General features: G+C 39.8%; 1 protein-coding gene across 1 annotated transcript; it reads left to right on the top strand.

Annotated features, from left to right (window-relative positions):
- The first annotated feature begins 218 nt into the window (after window positions 1-218).
- Window positions 219-10,637, top strand: LOC139730128 (deoxynucleotidyltransferase terminal-interacting protein 1-like). The gene is made up of 10 exons (XM_071641031.1): window positions 219-310; window positions 935-1,023; window positions 1,543-1,648; window positions 2,262-2,360; window positions 2,774-2,932; window positions 3,581-3,652; window positions 4,339-4,514; window positions 5,544-5,604; window positions 6,332-6,456; window positions 8,725-10,637. Exons 1-10 carry the CDS (start codon window positions 230-232, stop codon window positions 8,870-8,872), a joined length of 1,116 nt encoding a protein of 371 aa, XP_071497132.1. The 5' UTR covers window positions 219-229; the 3' UTR covers window positions 8,873-10,637.
- Window positions 10,638-11,009: the final 372 nt, after the last annotated feature.

Genomic DNA, 11,009 nt, shown 5'->3' with positions numbered 1-11,009 from the left:
GACAGACATACAGCAGCATTAATATCAATGGTTGTGTTCCTTTAAGGTGTTTAATGATTACCCCAACAATGTTTACCAAAAGTCCACGATATCGAAGTTGGATTAGAGTTACCGGTAGTTGGATTTTTTTTTTTTCCATTCTTGCCTAAATTTGTTTTTAGTGTTTTATGTTTTTTATTTTGCCTCAGCCTCTTCGTAAAGCGGTACCAAAGTGCGGCGACATTTCACGATGAGTTTCGTAGAAAGCCTCCCTCCTCATTGGACCAATGACAGCCTGTCTAAGAAGAAGGCACTCCTTCGCCACAAAATCGTAAGTTTTCCTCTTGGGCACAGAGAGATATGAGAACATAGTTTAGCAAGTACCCTGTGGGCTAGTTGTGTCTCATGCTGACAGAGAAATCTTCCACAAATCTGATAGCAGAGGACTCCCGTCATAACAAAGCCCTTGGGACCTGCAGTTTTCTTTCAATGAAAATACATAGACTGAATAATGTTGTGGTCTGAATTTTTACTTCGTCGTAACTGGAATTTTGTCATAACTGTGTTCATTATAATGGGAGTGCACTGTAGATATCTACATTAGTTTGGATACCTTTGATGCTCCACATCTTCACATTGAAGAGGTGATTAGTGTTTATGTATTTTTTTGATTTCATGATGTTGCGCATTGGCTGATTCTTATGTTTTTTGCCCTCCACCACAGTACAGTGTATGTATGTTATTGCCCTGCCTAGAATAAGACATTATTTTTGTTTCGAAAGAAGAAAAGTATTTTGCAAAGTCCATGGATAGTGCAGAGTTAAACAGGATGATAGACTGTAATGGATGTGTTGAACTACACCTGTATGCGTGCAGTGTTCAGTTTGTTGTGAGATCATCAAAAGACTGCAAAGAATTCTCTTTCCTGCTGTCCTTTCATGTCTACCTTTTGCAGAAAAACCCATTTTGCATGTCTCTGAAGACGTTTCCAACCAGCAAGCATCAGAGACTGACCAGACAACCTGGTGTCAACTTCAAAACAAGGTCAGAGGTCAAATACTCACTGGTATCATCATGCTTATGATGTCATTTAGAAGTGGACCCTGTATTGCTTGATATGTTCATGAGTCACAACCTTAAAAAAAAAGAAGTTTATTCTCTGAATATCTCTTTCAATGATAATCATTATTCTTTTGTTGTAATTGATACATTGAAGCATAATTTTCATGGATGATTTAAATAGCTCGGCCTCCATCCATACCTATGTTTATGATCACCCAAAGAACATTATTTTGGAACATTTTGCTTTCTAAATTACACTGTTGATGGTCAGTATTTTCTATATAAGAGCAGGTGTTTCAAACCTATTATAGCAGAGGCAGAAAGACTATCTTATATTCTTCCATTATTTGTTATTGGTAGTAAAAGTAAGTGAATGAATGATACATCTTGACAATAAACGTACACCTGAAGCTTTTTATTATGTTTTTTTCAGTCTATATGTGTAATCATATGAATATAAGTCATGTAATTGATCTCTCTTAATTTGTTGACTTTCATCAGGAGTGGGGTGGTATTTGAACCCATTCTGCCCCTGGAGATTCTGCGAGAAACACTGCAGAAGAGAATCAACAAGGACATCCACTGTATATTCCAGTATTATGCCCAGGTGAGAGAAATAATATCTTGGCATTGATTTACTACAAAACAGGTTGATGTCATTTCTGCGGTGGAAACTGAAAAGGTCTAAACAAGTTTTGCTAACTTTGAAGTTCCGTATTAGGGGTGCTTGACACCTATATGCTGATTGCCAGGAGCAACCGAAGCTCACACTTGTTTAACTTCTCTGTCCAATATATGAGGTTCTTGCTCCGTGCAGTGTAAAAAGTAGATGTGCTAAAAGACTAGTTTAGAGTATATTGCTTGTTTGACAATCGCTCTTCTTTTCAAATCTGCTTAGTAGGTAAACTGTTCTAACGATCTGGTCTTTATTGCGTCATCCATTTATATTCATACCAGAACACTGGCATGCCTTTGATGTCATTTGAACATGTGTAGGTTAGAATTGTCTACTTGAAATTAATGCATCACAAACTCATAGGGTAAGAAAAATGATGAGTTACATAAAGTTATCTTCATTAGGGACCAATGTTAGAATGACACATGAGAAGAAGATTCTATAGCTCTTGTTCATTTTAATCAGGTATCTCCCCTCCTTATTGAGAAATGTAAGCATTTGTTATGTTTGTTATTGTTCCTATCATACTATTTGTGTATTGCAGTTCTTTTACATGGCTGTTGAGAATATGAGAGAGAACTATGGGACCGACAGTGTGACCGAGGAACATGTGTTGACTGTATTCAGGAACAGCCTGGAAGCGGTAAGTTTAATAGCTAGCGTGTGTTCTTTGATGGGGTTATGACTTGTTATACAGGTGCTAATGGAGAGTGTGAAGCATGAACTCTACAAAAGGTGATCATGCTCATACAGAAGCATAGCTGACCTGTTTTTGGTTGCACCAGGGAACCTTTACCTTGCATGTTTGTCATAGATACATCTTCTGTCTTATTTTCTCCATCTCTCTTTCTTTCTTCCTCCTATCTTCTCTCTTTCAGTCTGTCTCTGGCTCATGAATGTGTTTGACATTATAACTGTCTCATTGTTTGATATTGTGTCCCTCTGTCTTCTCTACTTGCCTCCTTTCCCCCTCCCCCTCTCCCACCTTTGTCCTACTTATGTGAGTTGTCATGGCGACCATTATCTAAAACTAAGTAATGTTCATTTCATTACCAGGCTAAGGACCTCTTCAAGCCCACCAAGCATGTGTCGGGGAAGGACGCCAGGGAGCATCACCATGCCAACGACGTCAAGATGCACCTCGACCGCATGAGGACAACGGACGCCGCTCTCAGGCGCAATGACGAGGACGACTGCGACGAGCCCGACAGAAAGGTCAGCCCCCCAGCCCCCCCCCCCCCCCACCCCCGAAACTTGCCCTCGCCTGTGACACAATGAATAGAGATCCTCCTGTGGAGACTAAGCACAGTTGGCAAGTCTCATTGATTCGTCAGGACGCTCTTATGTCTTGACAAAAGACTATGAAAGCCTCCGTCCTTGATTTTCGGCAACATCTGTGCCTGTGAAGATGTGTGTTATGCACAACTTTCTCCCTACGTAGTCTTTGGGACCTCCTTGACTTCTGATGTGTAAATATTGGCAGCCCAGGGACATGTCAAATTGTTTTTTTTCATTCATTAAGGAATGTTATTATGAATCAAGGAACAAATAATTGTGGTGCTTACAAAAGAGCAAACTATGGCTTCATTAGACCCTTTTGAACCAACTATTATTACACTGTAGTTTACAATGTTGAAGTGCATTTATAGAGATCAGATTCATAAAAGCAACAAGATAGAAGGTATACACTTTGGGGGAATGTAGCAACTACTTCTTTTATTCTTTTGAAGTGAGAATGCCACAAGAGTCCGTCAAAATCCATTGCTTGTATTGCAGTTGCCCATGTTGCATTAAAACGAAGTTTTTATTGAGAGATTATGATTCAGAAATTGTATGGTAATGAAAAGAATATGTCTTCCACAGAGGTCAAAGTACAACAGTGATGAATCCACAACGTTTTCCCTGAGGCCGACTCCCACGATTCAGACACGGAAGGTAAGATAACAGAATAGTAATGCAGTATAAGATTCTATTCTGTTAGTACCTTCTTGAAATGTGCTTGTAATATTTATATTATTCCTCAGGGCCCTGTTGCATAAAAGATGAGATCAGACATTAGGCAGAAAATCACGCATGAGTCTGTGAATACTTCATTCTCATTTACCAATAGCCGACTTATGCTTGATTTTCTGACTTACGTTTGCTCTAAATTTTTATGCAACAGGGCCATTTGTGTTGCTCCGGATTTCAAGTATATGACTTTTAGTGCAATGAAATGCTATGCATCCCTATTCCTGATGCTGTTATGATTCATGCACCATTTGTCTTATGTTGTGAGTACCACATCCTCTGTATTTGTGTGTGTGTGTGTGTGTGTGTGTGTGTGTGTTTGTTCAGGGATGTTTTGCCACATTGATATGATCTGCTAATAGGATGGTGAGTGATGTGTATATGGAAATGGGAGAGTGACAAATAAAAAGAGCTATAAATACTCAGAGTCCTGGCAACCCTGATACACTGTTACACCATCACTCAAGTATTGCAACCAAGTTTCATCATGAAAACAAAGTGTTACGCAGTAATGTGGACTGATGAGGTGTAGGCAAACTGTACTATTTTCTCAGAATAGACACTGTGCAGTGGCTCTCACTGATAATAATTTCTCTCCAACCCACCATCAGAGAAAGGGCCGGCCACCAGCCCACCACCGCGACTACACTGACGTCATCACGACGTCGTCAGGCAACTACAAGCCCAATAAGGTGAAAGTGGAGCCGGTGAAGAGAGAGGGCCCAAAGTGGGACCCCGGTCGACTCCAGTCAGACACCAAATTTGTCATGGGGGCCAAGGCAAACAAGTAAGCTTCTTTTTAGTACAGACTTTGTATTCTTTTCCCTCAACATATGAAGAGCTTAAATGCAAAAGGTAATATCTATCCTTTTTTCTCTCAATTTGAGACCCTTGAAATGTAATTTGCTGAAAACAAGGAAAATAATTCAGATATGTGATTAATTTGATAATATCTTCAAGAATTTTTTTTTTTGTTATGAAACAAGTGCAGTGTCATTGAAAAGATTATATTTTTCTCTGTTTGATTATGACTGACCTTAAAAAAGAAAAAAAAAATGAAAATGAGGTTTATACAGTCAAATGCTCTACAGTCAACCTCGCATACCTCGACGTCAGATTAGCCGAATATCACTTAACTTGGAGGCAAAATAAAAGTCCTGATTTTTCCTGGTGTATCCCCTCCTATGAAACTCACGTTCACATACCTCAAAGTTTGCATACGTCGGACCATTTTCTTCAGTCCCGACTGATTCGAGGTATGCGAGGTTGACTGTATATATACACAAATGTAGTTTGAATGTTTTTCCCACAATTTTTTTTTTTCCTTCTTGGTGAAGTAGTCACAGAAAATATGATCTTCTCTGAAACTAACACTTGGATCTCTTCGTTGGAGCTCTTTTTGAAAAGCCATGCAGATATATATTTATATGTATATATATTTTTTTTTCTTTTTCAGTAGGTGTGTTATAATGACTGAGTGAAGGAGAAAATAATGAACATTGTGCTTGTTAAACCAACCTGTGGTTGATATAAAGATTTAGTATAGGGAATAATTAAATCATTTTAAGGATGGTAGTTCAAGGAAAGCTTAGCTGTTTGTGGGAAAAGAGATGAGGCATAAATTTGCTAGTAAAGATTTCTCCAGATATTACTCAAAGATGTGGATGTAGATGAGGTATCTTCGGTTAATCAAGATTTAAGATATTGAATGAAATTGGAACTTGCTTGTGATCTAATTGCATTGCTTTACTCTAAGCTTCCTTTGAAGTAAGCTTGCTTGACTTAATATCCAATTTTTCCCTCTTTGTGCGATCAGAGCTCTTGGTCTTGGTGCAACACGAGGCAGACTGTACATCAAACATCCAGAACTCTTCAAGGTAAGAGGCAGTGACAGACAGTGAGGTGATACATTTTTTTTTTTATGGTTGTAAATCAATTTCTTCGAGACCTTTCAATGTCTATAGGGTTCATTTTTTCAAATTTTTCAAATATGAATTGTAATATGATAATGGTGGGATGGATGGAAATTATGGAACAGTTGCTAAAAAAAAGGACTGGTCAAAGGTCAAGGTCAAAGAACAGAGAGAAATCTAGCAGAAAATGTCATTTCCACCCTATGCTCCCACAGGGGGCCAAGTTACGTATTTTATTGTAATGGATAAAAATAATGTGGGAAATGTTTGCTTTGTTTGGAGAGAGTGAACATTCAGTCCTCAAAGTTAGTGGCCGAAGCTGAGGAACTTGATCACCATACTAATTGCAAGAGAAAGCAGAGGGCATACCAGTCAGTTGCACTGCTGCAGTCTGGCTGGTCTAGTCTTTTGATGGGGGTTTGTGGGATTTGATTTATTGGATTCCACCTCCACCTAGCTTAAGCCCCTTTTGACCCATTAAATGTCATATCCATGCGAGATGTATTGGAGGTGCAGAACATGGACTTATGCTACAGCCAAGAGTATTGCGAGCGAAATGCTCAGCAGTGACTCGCATAGAATATTCAGATGCTTATAAATTGCACAGTTATACTAGCTGTGGAAGAAATGTGGTATACAGTATGTGCTGAAAGTATATCTCTCTCTTTCTCTCTCAAACACGTACATGTAGTATGCCGGAGACCAAGATGACAAGCAGTGGCTTTACGACAGACACCTCATGCCCGCCACTGGGGGCAAAGCTTACATACTGCTGCTTGATGATGTCTTAGACCTCGCCGAAACCGATGAGTACAGGTCAGAAGATTGTAGATATGATTGCAGAGAATCTTTCTTTACGGTACATCTCGTGCCAGATAGGCCTGTATATGACTTTTTGCCCATATATCAGAATCACTTTACAGTGTACTCCCGTCAAAACGAACACGATTATAACGAAATTTGAGTTACAATGAAATAAAAATCTAGGTCACAAAATCATTGGCTCTATGTTTTTTAATTGTTTATTTGTTCGTTTATATGAAATTTCAATATAACGAAAGAAAACTGCCTGTCCCGAAGACTTTGCTATAATGGGAATCCACTGCATTGGATCAAGTTGGTGAAATGTAGACTTGTAAAGTTAATTCACTTCAATAGATCATTGAATTAAGTACAGTAGACTCCCATTATAACGAAGTCCTTGGGACCTGCAGTTTTCTTTCGTTATATCAAAATTTCATTATAACCGAACAAGCAAACAATAAAAAAACATAGAGCCGATAATTTTGCGACCTGGATTTTTATTTTGTTGGAACAGGAATTTTGTTATAACCGTGTTCGTTTTAACGGGAGTGCACTGAATATGTGATGCAAAGTTGTTTTTTCGCAAGCTTAGTGGAGGTGGTGCTGATGAGATCATAGTGAGCTATAGATTTGCAATGCTAATCCTATGAGGCAGCAGTATTTGGCACATTGGCCAGACCCGCTACAACAAAAGGATCCTAAAGTCGCTGATGGCTGAGCCGAGAAAATCGAGTTTGAAGTCACATCATCAAAATTGGTCAAAACAATCGGATTTCTGTTTTTGGCATAATTTTGTAGTCTAATGTTTTGTCTATCATCTGCCGAAATTTCGATGCTAAATGATCAAAGGAAAGGCAAGAAATCAGCATTTTTCTGGGCCACGATTTTTCCAACTCTCAACGTAACAGAAACGTGTCCGAAGATTTGGATATAACGCCGCAGCAAGACTCTGCCCCTGGCAACGACGGAGTGATCTTATTGGTCAGTGCGTGGCATCCTGATTACTGATTGGCTGTGCGTAGACTGCTGGCGCTAAGCTTGAATGAACATGAGGTCGCTAGGAGCATGCCTTCTATTATCAAGTGTTGAAAACTGTCTTGCCTCCGCTCAATCATGATAGCGTCGGGAGGTGCACTTTGAAGGCGTTTTTCTCGAAACTCTGATTTCCCCAACTACATTTTGTACTTGACTATGCGCTAATAAAATTATCGATATCTCCGCAACCGAGTATTTTTATTAGTTGTGCTATCTATGAAAATAAAGTAGAAGAGTAAGGGAATAATGTCATGCCATTTTCAGAAAATTGTCCTACCCCGACTTTCGGATCCTTTTGTTGTAGCGGGTCACATATGTTTCCATTGTCCACCCTAGGAGGAGATGCGTTGTAAATGTCGCAGGTCTAAAGCTCACTATTGGCTGACACAGAATTTTGTGTTCTTAACATTTTTTAACCAGCTGTGATGAAAGAGATGATGTGTTTTGCTGATAGGAATACATGTATGCAGAATATCCTTATCCTCATGGTTTTGAAACAATTTTTGGGAATCCAATTCCTCAAAGCATTGCAAACCCTTTATATTGAACATTCTGTAACTTTCCTTCCTGACCAGTCATTTTGCACATAGAGATACAGAAGGTAATTTGGTAATTCAGGCATGGTCAATCTGACATGAATTACTTGAAATTACATAAGTCTTAGATCAAATACTGTCTCAGCTGGAGTAAATTGCCTGCCAACTGTTTGAAAAGTTTGTGGTGATTGTATCATACAAGTTCAGTTATTGTTGAAGTAAAAACTAATCATTTGGTCCAAGTAGATTTCTCTCAAAGGAGAGCTGACTGCACCGAGTGTGTCAGATCTCTACCCAGGGTCACCCCTTTAGTGGCACTCAGTAGGACAAGCTGTGTATGCTTTTGGCACTAACCTTCATCCATCTCTTTCTTCTCTCAATCCATGCCCCCCTTGCACATGCAACCCACAATTATGCACCCCCCCCCCCTTGCACACCCACCCGACAATTCTGCACCACCCCCTTTCCACACCCACCCAACAATTCTGCAATCCCCCCTTTCACACCCAACCAACAATTCTACAACCCTCTCCACCCTTCCACATTCTTCCATGCCCACTTCCACCTTCCAAACACACCTCCACTCTTCCACACCCCCTCCATCCCTCCACACCCACCCCACCTTTCCACTCCCCACTTCCCACTCCCCACCCTTCCATGTTCCCCTCTCCAACCTTAATCCTCCTCCTCCACTCCCTTGGCTGAACAGAGAGGCGGACAATGTGGCCCTGGAGGAGTTGCAGTGGTTCAAGCTGCCACTCGACATCCTGGAGAAGATGAAGCACTACATGGAGACCCATCGAACCGACGGCGACGGCAGCAACAACTCCAGTGACGTCAACGAGGGCTGCGAGTGAGGGCGCTAACAGAGAGAGAGACACACACAGGATAAAATGTAGCTAAAGACAGCACTGAGAAGATTGCCTCATTCTTCCCTGCTGGAAGTCCAGGTGATGTCAGTCAGGAAAGTAGACATTGCAGCTGCCAAGCATTTGCAGGATTTTGTCACTCACGGTGCTTTGCTTAAAGTGAGTTTTCCCCCCTCTTTCTACATGCAGAACTTTGTTAAGGGGAAGATTTTTTTATTTTGTGTACAGTTGTATGTCTTTTTTCATTTTAAACAGAATGACGACTGCCGAAGTGCAGTCTTGTAATATGTTTGTTTATGTGCAATGCAATGAGACCTGTATTAGAAATGTGTAGGTTTTCAAGGGGCATGACAGCTAGTGTGAAAAGTTCGGAGTTTCGCGTGCATGAGTTATACAAGCATGGTGTACGGGTAAATGTGTTTGTGTAAAGTTGTCATACAACTTGTTACAGTAGTGAAATACAAACTAGCTTGAACGCACACAAAGTAGACTGATGTGGAACACAATTTTGTATGTTTGTTGAGTTTATGACCAGGTGATAAAGCTTTGAAAACAAAGTGCCTGCCAGAATAAGCACTCTTCAAAATTTTAGTGTATTTTATCAGATTAAGAGAATTAAAAATTGACTCGGATACAATCAATTTTGCACGAGTTGAATTTATTGGGTACTGGAGAATAAGCCTCCACTGAGGTAATATTCAACTGAAATATGTGATGGGGCGTAACACACACTTATCATAATTTCACTCCGCCAACTTGTGCAGAGTTCATTGTACTTTCTTGCGACATGGGATCAGTTGGGCTCCCACACAAAGCAGTCAGGTACATGTAATATACAATACCAATTTTCTGAAACACAGTCAGCCTTGCACAAGTAGAAGTATGCTAGATATGGCTCCTCTTCATTTTGTAATGGCTTAGCTGGTCAGGTCTACAGTTTTCTGTTTCTGTAATACTGTGACTGTATTGTTTGTTCTTTTAATTTCGAAGGATCTTCACATAGAATGCTTCTCTATCATTCCCAATGATATTAGCTCAAAAGTAGGAAAGAAACGGCAATTCCCAAAGAAGGTGTGTAGTAAAATTATCCAGAAAAATGGGAAACTCGTACTGAAACGAGAGCAGGAAATGGTCAAAATTCACATTCTTTCCTCCAAAATCAGAGTAGTTGGGACGTCTGAACAGTGAATTAGTTTGGGTCAGCAACCTGACCTAGTGTGCATGGTAGAAATTAGTATCATCAGGAAGACCCTTATTTACAACTTTGATTTAAATCTCCTTTTCGAAACTCCACGGGAAGGTTAGTCCTGCTTCAAATTCAGAAAAGCAGTGATGTTTCCAGAATGAATTTAAAAAAAAATGCTGAGTGATCAGAAAAGAAGAGTTTGCTTCTTTGTGATTTTAAGTTAATCTCCTTAAAAAGAAAGAAAAAATACTGTGTGATCAAACAAGAAATGTTTGTTTCTTCTTTGTCATTTTAAGCTAACCAATCTGACCCCTCTTGCTACTTTCAGTACACATTATTCGGCACAATCTGTCAAAAAGGTTTTCAGGATAATGAATCGAGTAATGTTCAAGGAAAGTTTAAATACTGTATCATTATTGAAAGCAAATCATGCGGACAATAAGACAACGCAAAGTAGCAATCTCATGCACCGTAAGAGTGGATATTTTTGTGTGAGTAACATTTCGAGCTTGGCTGGGTTAGATGAATTTTGCATGTTTTTCATTTCACAGGATCAGGAAATTAACTATTATAAAATGGGTTTTAGAATCTCTGCTACCGGATTGTTCAATTGTCATGCACTGATTTTTACTGATCCACAGTGAGCCATGCGTCCGGTAAAATCCGAACGCATGGCTCAAGTCTTGTATAGTGTTGTAGGTGTAGCGGACGCATGATGGGGAAAATGGTTGTATTTTATGAATTTACGGGCCCATTTTATAACACAAATGATGCACAGGCCTATTTCCTGGATCAGTGAGAATTGGATGTTTACGTTTAACTTTGGAACAGTCTAAAACCTACTCGCTGCGCTCGTGGGTTTAAACAGTTCCAAAGTTAAACTCACGCATCCTATTCTCACCGATCCACTCTGTCCTGTGCATCATACTGGAACACGTG

The sequence above is a fragment of the Diadema antillarum genome, unplaced genomic scaffold (assembly GCF_040938485.1).
Source record: "Diadema antillarum isolate AM-2024a unplaced genomic scaffold, OU_Dant_1.0 seq00000292_RagTag, whole genome shotgun sequence".
Classification (NCBI taxonomy): Eukaryota; Metazoa; Echinodermata; class Echinoidea; order Diadematoida; family Diadematidae; genus Diadema; species Diadema antillarum.
Note: the sequence above shows the minus strand (reverse complement) of the source record. Positions and strands in the feature narration are given on the sequence as shown.

What these genes read in the sequence shown, in the direction of transcription:
- LOC139730128 (XM_071641031.1), top strand. Translation starts at nt 230, where the DNA reads ATGAGTTTCGTAGAAAGCCTCCCTCCTCATTGGACCAATGACAGCCTG. An exon ending in GGTGTCAACTTCAAAACAAG is followed by an intron (nt 1,024 to 1,542) that starts GTCAGAGGTCAA and finishes GACTTTCATCAG; the next exon opens with GAGTGGGGTGGTATTTGAAC. An exon ending in TCAGGAACAGCCTGGAAGCG is followed by an intron (nt 2,361 to 2,773) that starts GTAAGTTTAATA and finishes TTTCATTACCAG; the next exon opens with GCTAAGGACCTCTTCAAGCC.